The sequence below is a fragment of the Pinus tabuliformis genome, chromosome 2_2 (genome assembly GCF_031772625.1).
Source record: "Pinus tabuliformis cultivar Carrire ecotype Pingquan chromosome 2_2, CPIR1, whole genome shotgun sequence".
NCBI lineage: Eukaryota > Viridiplantae > Streptophyta > Pinopsida > Pinales > Pinaceae > Pinus > Pinus tabuliformis.
In genome coordinates this window covers 1064564708-1064585765 of record NC_142300.1, presented here as the reverse complement: position 1 = coordinate 1064585765, position 21058 = coordinate 1064564708, and the positions used below count along the sequence as shown (strand labels likewise).

Genomic DNA, 21058 nt, shown 5'->3' with positions numbered 1-21058 from the left:
TCTAAACTTGTTGGGGGTATTACTACCAAATCCTTCAGGTATCTTTGTTGTTTACATTAAACTTGTTGTAACTAGCTACTAAGAATGTGATTGGGTGTTTTGGCAACTTGTAGTATTCATCTATCCAAGGATAAGTAAGTGCAACAAATTCATTTCCATGACTACCTATGATGGTCATCTATTTAATATCAATGCACTTGCCTATCCACTCTATAGTCTCACCACATGGAAACGTTGTTGGGTGAGAAGCCACTTTATATAAACATGATTTTATGACATTTTGAGACACATTGATGTCCTCCTCCCCATTGGGATATTATCTCCTAGTAAACAGTTTCTAGAATTCATACCATTCTAGAGAAATGGTTTTCTCAATATAACACTTTTGTATCAACATAAGTGGGCACTAATGTGATGGTACTTTCTTCGAAATCTACCTGAATAGGTTCTTTTATAGGTCTTCTCTTGGGAGTAGTCATCTCTTCAGATGATGATATAATGAAGAACTACAAATCAATTGAACCTAGAAGATCAAAGATATTCATTAGAACAGATGAACTAGAAAGCTCCATTTTCTACATTTGCTGGAGCTCTGTGCTATAGCCCAAGAGTCCGCCTGCACGTCACCCAATTTCAGACTTGGTGTACAATGTAAAAAAGAAATAGAGTCTAAGCCTAAGAGATGTGTTTTTGCTCTAATCAAGATTGCGATGTGATATGACTTAGTAATGTGCCATAGTGTCGATGTATGGCAACTCAACTATGAAATACATCACAAAATAATATCACATGCAAAGCGAAACAATTGTGTCATAGAGAAACACTTAAGCCTAGACTAACAAACCAATATGTTATGTGATGCAGGGATGGATTATGGTGTGATTGTGTATCACATTGCAAAATTTCATGGCATGATGAGTAAAGGGTTTTCACTGCAGCACAATATTAAAAATTAGATTGATAAACAAAATTGTGATGCGACATGCAAAGAGGTGTGACACTTCAATATGAAACGTGATGTGTGCTGCACAAAATGGTAATGCAACGATGTGATGTGAAATCACAATGCGCCAACAAGGGGAAATAAAAAGTGGCTACATGTTGGAGATTGTAATAATATTGATTTATATTTGTATATATGTGGAAGGTGAAGGTTGGACATACGAAGGCAACTTTAAAACATGCTAAAATGGTCCGGGGGACCAAATCCCTTGATTTAAGGGGGAATCTTCATGTGGGGCGCCAATCCTCAAATTGCATTAATTTTACCTGTAGAACAAACCGATATATGCAATGTCCTAAAGCATAATACTTGTTCTACTAATACAAAACGTTAAGCGGAAGCATAATCGAATTCATGAGCAACATCAATTAGAAACATGCATAACTGATCAAGAGAAATAATCACACATAACATAAGATATATCTAGGGGAAAGCACTAGCATAAAACCCCAACCATGTATTATCAATCAACTGGAAATCCTCTTCACAATACAAAAAGGATTAGCTCTCAAGCTATTCAGTTCTCAATGAACTATGAAGATATGAAGATATGTCTCATGAACCACCCAAGCCCTGTTTATATAGGCTTTCCCTATGGTCCTTACGTAGTTTTCTTAGGAAATAATAGCAAAAGCATATGCTATTAATTCCAACATACCAAAAAAAACAATGTTCCAACTACGTATTCCTTGAGAACACTAGTTCCTCAACCATGCAAAAACTACTTACTAGAAATAGTCAAGCATCTAATAGTACATTGTCCCACATCTGATCTCAACTGGGTCTCTGACAGAACTGACATGCAACAATTATCCATGAGTGAATCCTCAGTTATCTAAAATAATAGTTGTCACATGCATGCAAGCATTAACAAACTATATTTTATTATTTTAACAACTTGTTAAAATAATCTACTGGACTTGACTAGTTAGAACTAAGTCAACTGATTCTCTCATTATAGAACTCATTCTTATTCCCTCAATCAGTGGAGGAAACTCATGTGCATGCTCACAAAGGCTTCAAATTCGAATTTCTTTAACTAATTAACTCAACTGAATTAATTAATTAATATTTTCAACCCCTGTTAAGACCAAAATTAATTTTACTTCCTATAGATAGACTAGGGACTGCGATAAATAGGAAGGGACCCAGAAATGCTATTTTTAGAACTTTCTATTTTTAGCAATTTCACCTCTCACCCAAAGTGGCCAATGACCTCACAGGCCAAACTACTATTTTTAGACATGCTATTTTCAGAAGGTCTATTTTTAGCACATTCTAAATTTAACATTTCTTATTGCACATTTTTCAACATAACTCAAGTGGATGAGGTGTGGTTAGGTGTGAGCATGCACTTAGATGTCTAAATGGTTTAGGAAAGTGGTTGAATCAATATTTCTATAATATTAAGCCTTTAAAGGCAAAAAACAAGGGAAAGTTGGTCCACCGAGCTAGTTTACCAAAAACAAAGTGTGAACATGATTTTTAGTGCATGTGGCTAAATCAAGAATAGTTAGGCTAAAAAATAAATGTAGATGTTAGGATTATATTCCAACACCCCTCCTTCATCCTAACTCGCTTGTCTTTATCTCTCAATATTGTTATGCATACCGCCCACATGCAGGAGAACAATGAAATCAAAAGTCATATTCACTTCGATAGAAGTAATGTCGATCTTTTCTTAAGGGATTTGGAAACGAATCTAGACTCCCTCACTTATAATAACAACATTGATCAAATCTATTAACATTTTATTACTACCCTTTCCACCACCATTAGCAAATTCTCTAATAAGACTTCGTATAAGAAAAATAATAAAAATTCCAACCCTTGGTATGACAAAGACTGTAAAATTGCTAGGAAAGCAATCATAGATGCCCCTAATGAAAACATTAAGTTCCATAATATAAGTATATGCAAAGCTGCCATTAAGAGGAATAAGAGGTCATATATTAATAAGAGACAAGAGCATCTTCTCCACCTTTCTAAAGTTGCGCCCATAAAGTTTTGGCATAATGTGCTCGTTCGTAAAACTACAGATAATCATTCGATCCCCCTAGAAAATTGGGATAACTACCTTAAGCAGATGTATGACTCTTCGGACATCATGGGCACCATCTTAAACACTCCTATTAAGGATGCTATTTTTTCTCTGGAAGACGTTGAGTTTAGCATTAATACGCTCGCTAATGGGAAAGCCAAAGATATTGAAGGTTACCAAGTTGAGATCTTTAAAATGAGAAAATCTATCCTCATTCCTCATCTCCACAAGCTTCTCAATTTGGCTGTAAAGCATGGCTTCCCTAACCTTTGGACGCAAAGCCTTGTTGTGCTTATCTTCAAAAATGGGGGCAAAAGCATGCCCTCTAACTACATGACCGTTATGATTAGCCACATCCTAGCCAAGCTTTACGGGCTCATTATGGAAAAAAGCTTAGCCTTTGGTTTGAGAACCAAGGTAAAAGAGCTAAAGGGAAAGTTGGTTTTAGGAGACATCACTCTACCATCGACCACCTTGTCACCTTAGGATTATTGCAGAGGAATGTCGCAATAGTAAAACCAATCTCTTTTGTTGTTTTGTGGAGTTTAGAAAAGCTTTTGACATTGTCCCCTGAGATAAGCTCTGGGAGAGGCTTGAAGAGATCATGGTTCCTCCTGAACTGAGGATTATTGTGATCCGCCTCTATGAGACTATCATTGCCAAGCTTAAGACCAATGAAGGGTGGTCTAAGATATTAAATGTAATATCAGGGTTAAGCAAGGTTGTCCCCTTTCCCCTACCCTTTTTGGTATTTACATCGATAAACTAGAGGAGTGTCTGGAAATTGCGCGCTACAAAGGCACCGAGCTCGCTGGTACTATCATTACTCTTCTCCTTTATGCTGATGATATTGTTCTTCTTGCAAGGAACCATGATGACCTAGCCAAGCAACTTAAGACTCTTCATGTCTATTGCTCCAAGATGGGTATGACAGTTAATACTGACAAGGCTAACGTCATGATCATTAAATCCAAAAAGATCACCCATGGTAGTTTCGTCTATGATACCCATTGTCTTGAGGAGGGTTCTTCTTATAAATATTTGGGTATTTACTTTCCTCATCAGCTCAACTGGAATTATAACATTGAGAAAAAAATTATGGAGGTTGGAAAGCTTATTATGAGCTTGAAAACAATTGTAAGTCAACCGATCTTTACATTTGGAGTAAAAAAAAGTTCCTCTTTGAGACTCTCGTCACCATTGTTATCTTATACAAATGTGAAGTTTGGGGGTGCAGTATATCTAGGGAGTCATGCAGAAAGATTGAGATGATCCAAAAGAAATTCATAACCTATAACCTCAAGATCAAGGGAAATAATCCCTATCCTATCCTTTTGATCGAAGCTAACCTGTCCCCCATTGAAAGTGCGGCTATGTTTAGATATCTAATGTATAAGAAGAAGCTTCACAATATGGAATCCAAGAGGCTCCCAAAAATTGCTTCAAGCGCGGGTGGCATCAGGATGCTCGGTCTTGGCTCAACCTTTGGGGGATTAAGGAGGAGATCATCGTGGGAAGAAAGGACAATATCAAAGATACTATTGCCTCCAATTTTAAGGACAAGATGTGGGATGCTAAGGAGCTGGAGGGTAAAAGGAAGCTAAGGTACTATAAGGAGGTGATCAATCCCACCCTCAATAACCAGAATTATCTCTCTATGTTGACTAGCACCAAGAAGAAAATGAACATCACTAGGATTAGAACTAACTCTCATGAGCTTCAGAGTGAGACTGGGCAGTGGTCTACTCCCAAGACTCCCTGGGACGATATAATTTGTCAGATTTGTGATAGTAGGAAGGTGGAAGATGAAAAACACTTCCTTGTAGACTCCCCAAATCTTTCACACATCTGCTTTCAATTCCCTATCATCAGTCACACCTCCAATATTCTTGACTTATTAAGCCAACCCAACTATAGCGATTTTGGAATGCTTATTTCCTTACTCTTCGATCACAGAAACAAGATTTTGAAGAATGACAATTAGACTCTCTTTTCTTGAGGTCCAATAGACCACATTGGTTTTAGTGGACATTAATCATCATCATCATCATCATCATCATCATAGATATATATATATATATATATATTCATTTTACCATGTAAATTAAAATAATGATTCACATTAATAACATTACAGTTGAGAACTTCATATTTGAATTTAATTAATACCTCTATATATATATATTTCAAATTTAAAAATTAAAATAATTTATTTTTATAAAAAATGTCAAAGGAAAATGTATTATTAGAGTTTTAATAAAATTAAAAACAAAAATATTTCTATGTGAAATTTATATAAATATAAATAATATTATTAAGAAACAATATAGATTTATATTAAATTGGGATCTACCAAGGGCTTTATATTAACTTGGGATCTCCAAGGGCTCAAAGGAATTGAATGTTTTGACATGCAAACCTTTCCTCAAGTTTTGCATTCACAAAAATTTTGCATACTGAAAAATTTAATGCTTCTTGAGGCTCAATAGATTTGGAGTTAAGATGGAACTAAGCTAGCTTATTTAACACTTCAAAAAATTAATTTAGTAAATTTAATAATTTCTAATTATAAATATTGCTAAAAATATTAAATTGAATCTGATATTGGAAAATTAACAATGAACAATGGATCAATGAATGGCCCATACGGAAAGGAATTTTAACCTAAAAATCGAAACACTGTTGTCTTACTATTGCATTCTACAGTATCTATGATAACATACAATGCATCCATGAGTTATGTAAAAACATTAACCGACTTACAAGGATCTATAAAGAGGAGACCACCGAGAAGCTCAAGAAAACAAATCAACCTAATCAAAGTTCACATTGCAACTTATTAGAAATACAGGATAAGTAAAGACTGCAACAATTTAAAGCTATATAGAATTTTCATGCAATAAAATATGGTCCTTGCACAATCATGCTGCTTTTTCTTTTAGTCTACAAAATTGTTATAACAACAGTTTTATTCTACACTCCAAACTTTGTGACAACAACAACAGTTTTTTCACTCCAAACTCTGTGACGATAACAACAGTTTATTCTACACTCCAAATTTTGTTACAATAATTTCATGAAATGAGATGGGGCTCCAATAACATCAAGAAATTTTTCCCAAACAATGTAGCATTTATGCTAAATATTTGATGAGAAATAATAGGTGCAGTATGTCACAGTACAACACTGCAAAGATGAAATAGTGCATGCATCAGGAAGAGAGATTTGCAAGGTCAAATGTCTTTTCTACAGCTTTACACCATGATTCATATCGTTTTTTCCTATGCTTCTCCCCAATTTTTGGATAAAATACTGTAGGTTCTTCTTGTTTAGCTCCAGAGGAAAATATCTGTTCGTTGGTCCAAACACCAGTGGCCAGACCTGCAGCATATGCTGCACCCAATGCAGTAGTCTCCGTGTCTGCGGGTCTTAGCACTGGACTTCCCATTAGATCGGCCTGTGAAACAAAAAGGTTAGTCCCGGGGGAGAGAAAGAAGATATACTTAACACAAAATTAAGTTTGTCCTGATAAACGACCTCACTGAAAAATTACTTTCAAAGGAAGATCTCAAGATCTAACAAATTGCAGTTACAATAATCCGCTTAAGATTGTGACAATGTTATTAAAAAACATGTTTGAGAATAAATAAAAGCAACCCATAATGGACTAAAAATGCTAACACAATACGATTGTTCACCCTTGATTCTAACATATCCCATTTGAATTTGCCTATCTACTTTGCTTGGTAGAATTATGATGCTAAATGTTGTAAAAGGTAGGTCCGGTCACTAACATATAATAATACATGCAAATTAATGGCATCTTATGTTTCAAATTTAATCCATGAATATAGGATAATGTCAAAGAGTAATTGCACTCTGATCCTGCCTAAAGGTTAAAAATAGTATTCAAGCACTATGCTCTAGTCGAGTTTCATCTGGTTGAAAGCATACCCAATATTGTGAATATCATGAATACACTTTGGGAGTTTCCATTATCTGTGAGTAGAAATGCTCCCCATCAATATATATATCATACTTCATTATAGATTTTGTGATCTATGAATGCTAATAGCTATATAGTTCCATACAGTGATGTGTGGTGAGGCTATTGGGTTTGTTGGGTGAAATCCAAGAGGTCAGGGTTCAAATCACATTGAGTATATTGTCTTGCTATGGTGTGCGGCCCAAGGAGTAGACTCCCCACTAGCTAGAGTCTTTGCTTTTGCAAAATTATAAGAAATTAGTATATCTACTTGCAGGTTGTTGGATGTACCCTTGGTGTTATAGTGGCAGCTATGAGAATTGATCCTGGGTCTTCCTTAGATTAGGTCTGGCAGTTACCGATTCACTAGTTGTTAAAAAAAATAGCTATACAGTTCGAAATTGAACTTTTGACCTGACCATTTGACCTTTATTATTGCAGAGCACTTAGACCTTTATTATTGCAGAGCACTTAGAGTACACCGAATCCTTGACACGATATCAATGTCATATATATATCACACTTGTGGAATTCATGATCTATGAATTCTAATAGCTAGACAGTTTCAAATTGAACTTTTGACCTTACTGTTCGACCTTTATTGGTTGTCTCTATATTGCAGAGCACTTAGACTACATTGAATCCTTGACACCATATCAATGTTATGGTAACGGGGGTAGTTGCATTCTATTCGCTTTGTAAACATACTCTGAATGGAAAAATATTAGGATTTAACTAAATTTGAAACATCTAGCTGTGTACCTCACCTATGTGGAGGAGACAGTCTGATTAGCAACATAATATCATATATGTATTATGGTTATATTTCAATACATTGCATGGTTGCACAGTATGCTAAAGAAAGAGGATTTAAATGTGTTATGTTCCAATTACAGAGGGAAAATATGAAACTTACTTGAATCTGCATGAGAAGGTTATTCACTGATGCTCCTCCATCTACTCTCAGAAGAAACTCCTCATTCTCCTGCCTCTTCTCATCTTGTTTGGCATCTATACTCATAGCATTCAAGACTTCTTTTACTTGAAAGCACATACTCTCAAGCACAGCCCGAGCTATATGGGCTTTTGTTGTATAACGTGTTATTCCTATACAAACTCCTCTGGCATCATCTCTCCACCAGGGAGCAAACAAACCATTAAAGGCTGGAACAAAATAAATGCCCCCAGTATTCTCCACTGATTTGGCAAGATCTTCAATTTCACTGGCACTTTGGATTACACCAAGGCTGTCCCTCAGCCACTGTACGGCAGCTCCAGCAATGGCTATGGAGCCTTCTAAAGCATAAGTTGTAGGTGCATTTGGTCCGAGTTTGAATGCCACTGTACTCAATAAGCCATTGGTAGAGGCAATGACTTCTTGACCTGTGTTCAAAAGAATGAAGCATCCAGTACCATAAGTGCTCTTTGCTTCACCTTTCCTGCAAGACTGACCAAGCATGGCAGCATGTTGATCTCCCAAGCACCCAGCAAGTGGGGTTCCAGCAAAAGGCCATCCCTGAACAATTTCTCCGATCACTTCAGCGTTACTAATAATCTGAGGAAGAATGGTTGTAGGAATTTTCAAAATCTCAAGGGTAGACGCATGCCAATCAAGTGTTTTCAAATCCATTAACATGGTGCGAGCTGCATTTGAACAATCGGTGATATGACTGCCCTTAACTTCTGTTCCATCTTTCCTAATTCCTTTAATGCCCCCAGTTAAATTCCAAATCAACCAGCTATCCACAGTCCCGAATAATGCATCACCATTTTTGACTGCACTCTTAACAGCATCTACTGATTCCAACAACCACATAAGCTTCAGGGCACTGAAATATGTACTTATCGGTAAGCCAGTGGTTTCCACGAAATGATTCTTGCCATGTTGTAGTTCTTTTTCTAACCTCCTACATATATGATGAACAATATGAATCAAGTGTAAGATGAAGAAATTGTATTTTGTAACCTTAAATTTCACTTGCTATATAGCAAATCCAACTTGTATATACTGTAAACATTAGCTTCAGAAATTCAAGGTGAGAAATTCAAGAGGTATCAAAATAGGCACTCGTTTAGACCATTTCCCATGAATGAACGTAATGCCTTGACAGAAAAGAGAAGGTTGCTTAAAAGTTAATAAATTTCTTCAAATTGACTTTGAGGAAATGGTTTTAAAATTGACTTTCCAATTAGGTTTTCTTCGGATTGGCAACCTAGATGAATAGATCCTGAGAATGGTCTGATGGACTGGAGGATACGCTTCTGAAAATATGCTATAAGTAACCACATTCAAAGATTTAGAAATCAATCTATCATAAAGGAGAGTCTCTCCTCAAGATTAGGAATAATAGTTCCATTCTAGCAGTTGGGGAAAAGGACTCCAAGCTCCTCTAGAATTTTGGGGTTTGGAATGGATTTGCAAATAGTTCATCTAGAATTTTGGGGTTTGGAATCTATTTGCAAATAGTTCATCCGTTTTACTGACTGCTTCGTAAGTGCCAATTGATCTCTAAAAAGGTGTATTTATTGATCAAACACACTGAACTAATTATTTCAATATTCTACTTTTCTTCTGCCTCTGCTAATCAATGAAAACTAGGAAGCCGCAAGTGCCTGTTAGTTCTGTGGATATCTCAAGAAAAGGGGCTGAGAGAATATAGAAGATCCCACCCTAAAAGCGGGGTGAAATGAAAATGGAAAAAGGCAAGGGTATTATTTCTTTAATCTGCAACCTCAAATGCTTGCTGATAAAGCTGATAAATGAAAACAAGAACGTAGAATAAGCCGAATTGGAAGGGTGGGTTTTCAAAAATATGCAAGCATTGCGGACAAGGCAAAGGTGGGTTTTCAAAAATATGCAAGCATTGCCGACAGGGCGTTGGTAAAGTGGTAAGGTCAAGCGAGAGTTAAGATTTCCACCATGTTGTTTCCTAAACAAGAGGGGCCAAGAGAAGCCCCCACCCTATAAACGGTGTAATTTGAAAACGCTGTAAGGGAGTATCATATTTCTTCAATGATAGTTCTCAACTGTTTAACCATCAAGCTTTGAGAAGGTCCAGAAATTTGCAAAATTCATCAAATAGCCAAGGCGGGCTTTAAAAAATAAGCAGGTATGCAAACCAGGCATTGATTTGCTGGTGAGGCTGACAAAGTGTTAAGTTGTCCACCACGTTTACATTCTCTCTGTGATATGTCCAACTGGTAAGGTATGAGTTGAAAAGGGATGAAGCCGGATGCAAGTCCCAGATGATTACAATGTAATGAATATCCCCACGACTGGGGGCATTTAAATGGAAGGAAATCTACTCATTGTGGTGCAGTTCTTCAAGGGATACTGCTTGAAGTAAATCCCAAAAAATGCAAACAATCTCGACAATGGGCATATTTTTCCAAACTAGCCTAGTTTAGATGGCTCCGTCCTATACCGCTTAAGTGCGTCAAAAATATGAAAGAATGGATTGAACTGGTTAACGATGGATTCCCATGATCCGATAGAGAGCAAATTAGTCTCCAACAAAATGAAAAGCAACACACCCAACAAAATGAAAAACAACACACCCAAAATAGATTAAAAATTTGTTGAAAAACAACACACCCAACAAAATGAAAAAGAACACACCCAAAATAGATTAAAAAGATAAAGAATTTAAAGACATAGAATCTAAATTCGTTTGAAATATTCAACACAATCTCTGAATGGAGGCTTTTGAATCTCTGAATAGTGGCTTCTATGAATAGAGTGTTAATTTGATTTGAGATATATCTTCGGGATCCATCACATAAATATTTGAATTGCCTATATTTTTTGGATGCGGAAGATATGTCTCAAAAGAAAATCCAACACAGTCGTCAAACTAACCTGCAGATGGAGCTGGTTCTTGCATCCATCCATACAATGGCATTGTAAAGAGGAAGGCCAGTGCTTCTGCTCCATACAATGGTTGTCTCCCTCTGATTGGTAATTCCAATGGCTCTGAGTCCTGTTTCCACTGCTCTACCAGATGCCTTTGCCTTCTCGCATGCTACCTGCATACATATCTTCACAGTCTCCAGAATCCCCAGAGGGTCATGCTCAACCCACCTGCAATACCCCACACAAATACCATCTTAGCAGTTTTCATAAGTCGCCATGACCAAAAACAAACTCATTCCTTACACATTTTCAAGCAATCCCATCATCTTAATATCCACAAGCAGCAACAAAATCAAAGAATTAAATCAAACCCACCTATAACCAACGCACTTATATTCATATTCATCAATCCTAATCACCCTGCAACCATATACAAATCAACTTAAAAACCAAATACAATTGAATTCAGGGAGGAAACCCACCCGGCTTGAGGACAGATCTGTGTAAATTCAACTTGATGAGCAGCAACAACTTTTGCAGATTGATCATAGATGATGAATCTGGTGCTTGTAGTGCCCTGATCAATTGATCCAATGAATGCTTCTTCCTTCTCCATGGTTGATTCCAACGAAGAGAAATTGTCCACTTCTTCTTTACAGAGCTCTTTATATATAGTTTTTAATCAGGATGGCATTATATTGAATCTATATCCACTCCTCATTCTATGGCTTTTGTACTTATCCCGTTCACTTCAGGTTCTATTATAGAGCGCTGGCCAAATTTTGGCTGCTTCCATAGCTATTTTCTATCCATATTTCATTACATAATCAAGGACTAATGCCCAGGTTTTTTCAGAGAGAGCTGACCAAATTTTGGTTGCTCCATGATTATTTCCCATCCATATTTCTGATTACGTACGCATGGATCAACGGCCAAGTTCAATTATAAATTTTCCTCCAACCTTTCAGGATTCAGTTGGGGTTATCGTCACACCAAACCACAACCATATCCTTTGACAAATAGAACAAAAACCTTTTATCATTTTATGGAGCCTCAACGACCAAAACTGTGGCATTGAATACTATGAATGTCTTGTTAATATACAAGTTTAATCACACAAACTAGGTTGTTGAATGTGAATTGGGTTGAAATATTGATCTTATCAAGATAAAGATGAGTGTGACAATAAAAGATAAGTGTGACAACGATGTTGGTTAGAATTTAAGTTTTAGCGTTGGAAGTTAGCAAAATTTTGAATTTTTTTTAATAATATAAATAATTATAAACCTCTATTAAATAATTTAATAAAATTTAATTACAATATTTTCGTTAAATGATAGGACAAATATTTTTTTTAATTAAATCTCGACTACATAAAATATTTATAATGAAAAAACTCTAAAATCTAGCACATGTTTATCAACATAATTAATATAATGGTTAGCATTTTATCTCCATCACTTAAAAAATAAATAAATTAATATTATATTTAAATAGTTAACTATTTTGTAAATATATAAACATTTTCCTATTATATTATTTTTTCCTTTCTATTTAAAATCGCTTTTATTTTTATAATTTGATATATTGTAGGATGATAATACAATCCTATCCAATATGTTTTAAACCAACATAGCCTCATGTTAATTCAGGATTTACTAAATGGAAAAAGTGATTAAATCTCTCAAAACTTAGACCTCTTTTTTTGGCTCTTCAGTGTAAAACTTGAGGAAAAATTTGCATGTAGAGATATAAATTTCCTCTCAATGCTTGCTAGCTCCATAATTAATTAAGATGACTCTATATTAGTTCTTAATAATATTATTTATATAAATTTCACGCATTTTTAATTTTATTAAAATCATGATACATATAGTTACTTACAAAAATAGTTGAGTGTGAATATTAAGTTTTTAAATGTTTATTAATTAAATTTAAATACAAAATTTTAAAATATAATATTTACAAAAATATGAATAATTATTTCAAAATATATATATGATAATTATTTTAATTGGAAAAAATGTTTGTAATTTTATTATAAAAAAATTACAATATAATAAATTGAATTGATTTTTTTATTATTCATTTTTGTTTGACTCAACATTATGTTTTATTATTATTATTTTTTATTTAATGTTTTATTTGGTGGACACTGCAACATCTCCCCCTTATTGGGTTGTATAAGACAATTAATTCTATAAAAACATATTTTTTATTATAAATATTTAATCTAATATATTACAAATTTAAGATTAATAATATATTTTGAAATTATAAATTCATCTTAATTTTAGTGGAGAGATCAAATTCCTTGAAGTGTAAAAATGTTTGCACATTGAAAAATTTATCTTTCTTAGTACATGATAGATTTGGAGTTAAGATGGATTTATGTTGGTCATTTATATATCAACCTATATCTATCTTAATCCTAGATTTATCAAGCTTCAAAAGGGATCAAATCTCTTGAAATGAAAACCTTAATTTGAGTGAAAAACTTGAGGAAATATTTACACAACAACCGATTTGATCCTTCTCGACACTTATTAGAGTTAGGGTTAAGATGGATATAGGTTAGTTTCAGTCTCATGTAGTTATGCAAAATTTGTAAACGATCAACACTGTATATATATGTATTTAAGATTAATCTGATCATTTGAAATTAACTCAATTTCCTCAGTTGGTTGAAAGTATAGAGAGCATTATCAAAGAGGATCAATGTCAATATATCATATTCAATTTTTATTATAGTGATCAATTTCCAAATGAACAAACTTTAGATATATATATATATATAAAAGATTGATCTAATCATTTCAAATATACTCACTTTCCTTAGTTGGTTGAAAGTATAGAGAGGATTATTGAGAATGATCAATATTAATCTAGAAAAAAATTTGTTTGCACACACAAATACTCAAAATTATTCATTTATTCAATCCCAAATATATTACATTTATATAGTTGGAGTGAGATCCAACTAATTCCAAACTTGGAGAGATGGGTTGAGAGAATATATCAACAACCTCTAACAAACCCAAACAAATTTACTAATGTAAGTATTAATCCTAACACCCTCCCTTAATGCTCAGATTACAATATTGACATCACATAAACATATTTCACTTTGATCTTTGTTTGGTTTGGTCTTCATCAATAGTTCTATCCACTCTGAAATCTCACAGACTATGTTATTTCTCCACCACTAACTTCAAGCTTCCACTTGATCCATTTAAGATATAATTTCTTTTGACCATCAATGACATATATATAGGATCCACAATTCTTGACATATTTTCATCCATTGCTATGTCAAAGAATCAATCTCGATACTAAATCAGCCTATTGACAAACTCCCATCTGACGAAGACATAAAACATTGCATTTTCCAGTTACATAGGAAAGTTATTTGAATGCTGAATGTATCTAGAAATCAATCCTACAAAGTGACCTATTTTACATAAACTTACTAACACACAAGGATCACAAACTACAACTAGTAGCCATTGTTATTGGGTATTGGAGTGCCAAAAACCACAAACCGTAACAAATTATAGACATAATCAAACTAGTGATGTGTTCTAGGGTTTCTGAGCTCCAATAACCACCAATTTAAATTATGTTACTAATCCAGACTTATGCAGGAACATAATAAAATACAAATATACACATTAACACATAGATGCAACAAAAATAAAACTTCCTTTCATTAATATCAAAGAATTGAAATATTCTTACATACAAAAATGGAAATAAATTAGCTTGGATGATGGTAGCTTATCTCTGAGAAGAGATGTGATAGCTACATGCCTCTGAATTGTATTACAATGAAGCTTAAAGGCCTATTTATTATTGAGAAACAATGGAAAACCCTAAACATCCAAACCCTAGGAGATGAAGTGCCAAAACTGTGGGCCCCATTTGGGTAAATTGGTACATCAAGTTCCCGGGGTCATAACTTTGGCATACGATCTCCGTTTCAGTTTAGAAGATCTCGAAGAGGACGACAAAAAAAATCTAAAAAAATTGTTTGGGACTTTTGCAGTCTCTCTGTTTTCCCTAAAAGCGTCTTTTAGTCCCTTAAAATGGCTGCAGAAGTTTAGGACCTGAAAAATTGCCAAAAATAGTAAGTTGTGCTACAATTAAGGGAAATGAAAAGAAACAACGGTGGGGGTCCAAGTGGAATAGGCGGGTGGTCACCAATATCCACTTGGATCAGTCCTCCCCCCTTAGGAAGCAATGGTCCCCATTGCCTTGAGTGCCTCCATGAGATGGGAAAACTTTTTCTGAACTTGGTCCTTGGTGACCCACTTGCCTTGGTGCAGGAGTTGGCTAGCTTTGACAACCTGATATAATTGGATCTTCTATTGGCGAGTGTTCTTGATCTGCATGTCCATGATCCGATCAGTTGTGGCATGTTCCATGCAGTCTGGGTTTAACTTTGTTGGTGTGAGTTGTTTTGCAATGTCTGATGTGTCTAGTAATGGTGGAAAGTATGGCTGAAGGCAATCCACATTGAGCATTGGGTGTAGGCCAAGGAATGGCAGAATGATGAGCTCAAAAGCATTGTCCCCTACAACCTTAATGATGGTGTAAGGCCCATATCGGAGCGAGTTAAGCTTGCGGTGGGGCTCAGCGAGACGCTCCTTCTGCAATTGTAACCAAAATTTAATGCCCACCTAGAACTTCTTTGGCACCCGATGCTGATCATGACGCTGCTCGTACTTTCCATTGCCTCTATCCAATATGTCATAGACATGTTGGCAGATGTAATGAATGTTTTCAACGAAGTTGTTAGCCCTGTAAACTTTGGACTAGTCATGAGCTGAATCTTCTTGAGTCCCTGCATATGGTATGGCCAAATTAATGGGACATAGTGGATGGAATCCCAACCCCACCTGAAAGGGGCTATGGCTAGTTTATTAGAAGAAGGCTTCCTTATTGCTGCTGCTGATGATGATCAACAAAATAATTGATCATAAATGTAGTTTTGGCACCTGAAAATAAATAGAAGGACAAAAGAAATAGGGACAAGAAAAAGGGTCTTTGAAAATCTAAGCTGCCAAGAAATCTTGGTTTTCAATTAATATTTTCTGCATAAATATGCCAACATAGTTGGTTTTCATATTTATACTTTATTTATTATTATTATTATTATTATTATTATTGTTGTTTTATATATATATTTTAAAAATTACAATGAAGTTGGAGGGTGAGGAGAAGAATCCTCTTCCTTAACCAACTTAAATTCATAATTCTCTTGCAAATATTTGACAAATTCTTCCCTTGTTAGTGGTTTATGATACAATCTTAATCTATGACCATTAACAAGGAAAGTAATTTTTTCATCATCAATAGTTTTTGTCTTGATTGCTCCATTATAAAAAACAATGTCAATCTCATAAGCACCAAGCCAATGAGTTTGAAATTTTCCTTGAAAATATTTAAACTTGGAATCAAAGAGAAGAGCCCAATCACCTTGCTTGAACTTTTTAGCTTTGATAAAATTGTCAAGCCACTTAGATCTTTGTTACTGAACTATGCTAGTTCTTTGAATAACATCTTGTCATATTTCATCCAACTCATTCAATTGAGCCAACCTTTGTTTTTGAGCTTCTGAGAGATCAAGGTCCAATTTGACTATTGTTCTCAATGTCTCCACTTGGAATTCAATTGGAAGCAAGACTTGGTTCCCATATACAAACTCATAAGGAGTATGCCCAATTATGTTTCTCCATGTGGTTCGATATGCCCATAATGCTTCAGGAAGCTTTTCTGCTCAGTCCTTTCTATGTAAATGCACAATTTTGGTAAGAATTGCTTCAAAAACTTTGTTGGTAGATTCCACTTTCCCATTGGCTTGTGGATTATATGGAGTAGATTTCCAATGCTTGATTTTGTATTGCTCCATGATCTTTTGCACCAACTTTGTTGTGAATTGAGTACCTTGATATGTTACAATTTCTCTTGGAACACCAAAATGAGTGAAGATATCCTAAAAAATAAACGTAACTACAACATTTTCAGTTGCAAATAAAATAGGTTTAGCTTCTACCCTTTTTGTAACATAATCTATGAAAACAAGTATATACCTTTTCTATTTAGATGGAGGATTTATTGGTCCAACAAAATCTAGAGCTCATTTTTCAAAGGGTTCTATAAGTACCTGAGGTTGTAGAGGCATCTCATCGATGGAAAGGGTTTCCCCATTATTTGACAACTATTACATATTTTAACATATTCTTTGGCATCCATAAAAATAGATGGCCAATAATATCCCACAAGAAGGATTTTGTAAGCAGTGCTTTTATCGGAAAAATGTCCTCCACATGGTTCATCATGACAAGCTTTCAAGATTTAGGAACATGTCTTTGGATAATCAAATCAGGTCTAGTTTTGTACAATTACCCATCTATCCACGAATAAGGTGCACTAATTTTGATCACTTTTTGATTTTCTCTAGCTGATAGTTGTGGAGGTAACTTTCCTGTAGCCAAATAATTAGCAATATTTGTAAACCAAGGTGTTTTAGTAGATACCGCAAAAATATATTCGTCAGGAAAGTTATCTTTTACATGAACATCCTCATTATTATTCTGCAATCTAGAAAGAAATCAACAATTGTATTTTATTTTCTTGGTCTATAAAGAATAATGATGTTGAATTCTTGTAGTAATAACAACCATATTGTAACTCTACCATTAATAATTGGTTTGTTCATTAGATATCTAATTGTAGAATGATCTGTATGAATAAAAGTTTCATAACCAATAATGTAATGACAGAATTTATTAATGGCATGAACAACAACTAAAAACTCCTTTTTTGTTATAGTGTAATTTAACTCTATAGGAGTCAAATTTTTACTTGTATAGTAAATGGCATAAGGAGTTAATTTTTTTGTCCCAAGACAACTCCTAGAGCTGTATCTGAAGCATCAGTAGATTAATGTAAAGGAAGAGCTCCCCAATTAGGTCCTCTTAAAATTGGTGCTTCAATAATCTTTTGTTTCAATGTCTCAAATGCTTTCTGATAGTCAGGATTCCAAACAAATTCACAATCTTTTGTAAGAAGTTTGAAAAGTGGAGAGGTTATTTTTGTGAATTTTTTTATCTCCTATAATATCCAATAAATCCTGAAAAACTTCTTACATCTCTTTGGCAAACATGAATTGAAATTTTAGAAATTACTTCTACCTTAGATGTGTCCACTTTAATTCCATCACTTGAAATATGGTGGCCTAAAACAATCCCTTCATTGAACATCATAAAACATTTCTCATGGCTTAATGAAATATTTTCCTCCTTACATCTAGCAAAAACTTTTTTCCAAATTTTCCATTGCTTCTTCAAAAGTATCACCATATACAGTAAAATCATCCATGTATACTTCCACATAATCATGAATTAGATCAGAAAAGATACCTAAAATTGCTCTTTGAAATGTGGCAATTGCATTACATAATCCAAAGGGAAGGACCCAGTAGGAATATGTTCCCCATTGACATGTAAAAGTAGTTTTATCTTGATCTTCTGGTGCTAGTTGGATTTGATTATATCCACTAAAACCATCTAAGAATGAAAAATACTTTTTCCTTGCCAAGGTATCTAATACTTGATCTATAAAAGGTAGTGGAAAATGATCTTTTAAAGTAGCTTTGTTTAATTCCCTGTAATCAATATACACTCTCCATTTTCCATTTTTCTTAGGAAAAATCACTAAAGGTGACACCCATTGACTATCTAATATTGGATAAATGAAATTCACATTAAGTAATTTTTGTAATTCCTCCTTAACAATCTAACTCAGATTAGGATTCATCCTTGTCTGAGGTTGTCTAACTAGTTTGGCATTTTCTTCAATACAAAAATGACACATATACGTTTTAGGATCAATCCCTTTCATGTTAGTGTATTCCCATGCATAAGAAGAGGAGTGTCTTTGTAGCATCTAAACAAATTTTCTCGTTTGAAATTCTTCCAAATTATTGTTAATATTCAATGTTTTATCTCGAAAAAATTCTACTTGGGAATTACCAAATTTATCCATAGAATGTAAAGTCATTTGGTGAGATGATAAATATTCAATATTACATTGTTCCTAAAAACTTTGATCTTGCTCATAATATAAAGAAGAATCATTATTATTCATTAAATTTATCAATTGATCTTCTTCATCTAATTGTGAAAAAGTATAAACTGGTTGCAAATCATCAAAGTCTTCATTATCATCATCTAACCAAATTTCACTTTCTATTTCAGTTATTATTTTTGCAGGAGGATACAAGGTATACTTCTTAGTGGAATTTCCATCAGAGATATACATATCACCAAATCTATAACTTATGAATGCATTAGCTGTAGCTAGCCAAGATCTACCAAGGATCAATAGATGGCCTCCTAAATTATTCTTGGGAGTCAAAATGATGAAATCTATAGGATATTCCCAAGAATCTAGAGAAACAGACACATCTTCTAATACTCCATCCGGTTTGATAACATACCGATCTGCTAATTGTAATAATGTAGGAGTATATTGAAGATTAGGAAGCTTCAGTTGTTCCATTGTTTGTTTACTCATGATATTAATGACTGCTCCTAGATCAATTAAAGTATTTGGAATCTCAACACCATTGATATGAATTTTCACAATAGGACTACTTGGATCTAGATATTTTTGAACAATAGGTTTTCCCATCATGATGTCAATAATTTTTCCTACCAATTGGATATTTTTGATATCTTTTTTTTTTCTTCCTAGTTTTCTAATGCATAACTCCTTGATAGTTTTTTCAAATATTGGTATTTCCTTTATAGCCTGTAATAAAGAAATTTTAATGCAAATATTCTTAAGTTCATCTAGCATATCATAATCTCGTAAAACAATTTACCTCTCTATTTCTTTATCAATCTTTTAAGTCTTTCAGGAAAAGATGGATCTTGCAAAGAAACAAATGATTGTTCTACTAGAGGAACTATAGGAGCTTGCTTTATTTGTTCATCCTTTGATAATATAGGAACATCTTCCTTTTGGAATGTTTTCTTGACCAAGATTTGCATCTTTCTCAGGAACTTCATTCTTTTTAGATTTTTGGATGACAATTGTTGGTGACTTATTTGGTAAAACCCTACTAGATACAAGTTGAACATCATTTAGACCTAATGGGGTAATCATACAAGCTTGAAAATTTTGTCCTTCGACATTATAAATAACTTGTTGATTTTTATTGTTTGGATTTAATAGTGGTTGGGTAGGTAGTTGATTGGGTTTTTGAGGAAATGGTAATGAAAGTTTTTGATTTGAATTCTGAAATTGAGGAAGTTGGGTTGGTTGATGTGGATAAAATTGTGGTGGAAAAGAAGGATATGGGTGTTGGAACCAAGGAAATTGAGGATAATTTCCATAAGGATTTTGCCAACCTTGAGCCCAAGATGGATTTTGAGATTGTGGGGGCCAAGATTGACATGGCATGGGTGCAATCCAATTATTTTGTGGTTGTGCATATGGTTGAGTATTGAAACCTTTAGTCATATTTGATTGTTGATTTTTCCATGGTCTCTTAGCAATAAAACAAAGAGATTCAACTTGACTTGTCTCAGCTTCTCCTTGGAAAACAACTTTAAGACCACATATTGAAGGACATTCTTTTGTATTATGATTTTCAACACATATGGCACAAATTTCTATACTATCCAAGGGACATTCTCTTAGGGCATGTTTCTTTCTACACGGGGCAAAAAATAGATAATGCAACATTTTCATCTTTCTGCTTATTTTGTATCTTAAGGGTATCTAGTTGTTCACTAAGACTCCCTAAGATATTTGTTTTAAAATTATCAAGCAAATTTCCTATTTTAGTTGTACTTATTGTTCCAGTTGAAAATTTATTAATTCTAGACATTACATGATCTCTTGGATTTTTGTCTGTCCTAGCTTTACCCCTAGAGATATGTTTACATAAATCATAGATTTATGAAAATGAAAGTTGTGACACACCTCCCTTGCCCATTAAATTTATAACATCAATCCATTCATCTTTATTGGATTTTAACAAAATAGCTTTTAGTGTTTCATCGTTCAAATTATACATTTTATCTCTTTTGATGTTGTAAACAAATCTTTCAGCTAGATCTTCAAGGCTCTTGTCCTCTTTTTGCATCATCTTAAAGACTTAAT

At 34.2% G+C, this 21058-nt stretch overlaps 1 protein-coding gene across 1 annotated transcript; it reads right to left on the bottom strand.

Annotated features, from left to right (window-relative positions):
• Positions 1–5839: 5839 nt before the first annotated feature.
• LOC149197061 (glycerol kinase-like) lies at positions 5840–11720 on the bottom strand. Its single transcript, XM_089405736.1, has 4 exons — positions 11365–11720; positions 10889–11110; positions 7946–8936; positions 5840–6501 (listed from the first exon to the last, which is right to left on the bottom strand). Exons 1-4 carry the CDS (start codon positions 11496–11498, stop codon positions 6256–6258), a joined length of 1593 nt encoding a protein of 530 aa, XP_089261862.1. The 5' UTR covers positions 11499–11720; the 3' UTR covers positions 5840–6255.
• Positions 11721–21058: the final 9338 nt, after the last annotated feature.

Excerpts from the sequence above, each read along its gene's own strand:
- LOC149197061 (XM_089405736.1), bottom strand. The coding sequence starts at position 11,498 with ATGGAGAAGGAAGAAGCATTCATTGGATCAATTGATCAGGGCACTACA. Across the intron at positions 11,111-11,364 it reads CAGATCTGTCCTCAAGCCGG|GTGGGTTGAGCATGACCCTC; the intron begins GTGGGTTTCCTC and ends GGGGTATTGCAG. Across the intron at positions 8,937-10,888 it reads AGAACCAGCTCCATCTGCAG|GAGGTTAGAAAAAGAACTAC; the intron begins GTTAGTTTGACG and ends TCATATATGTAG.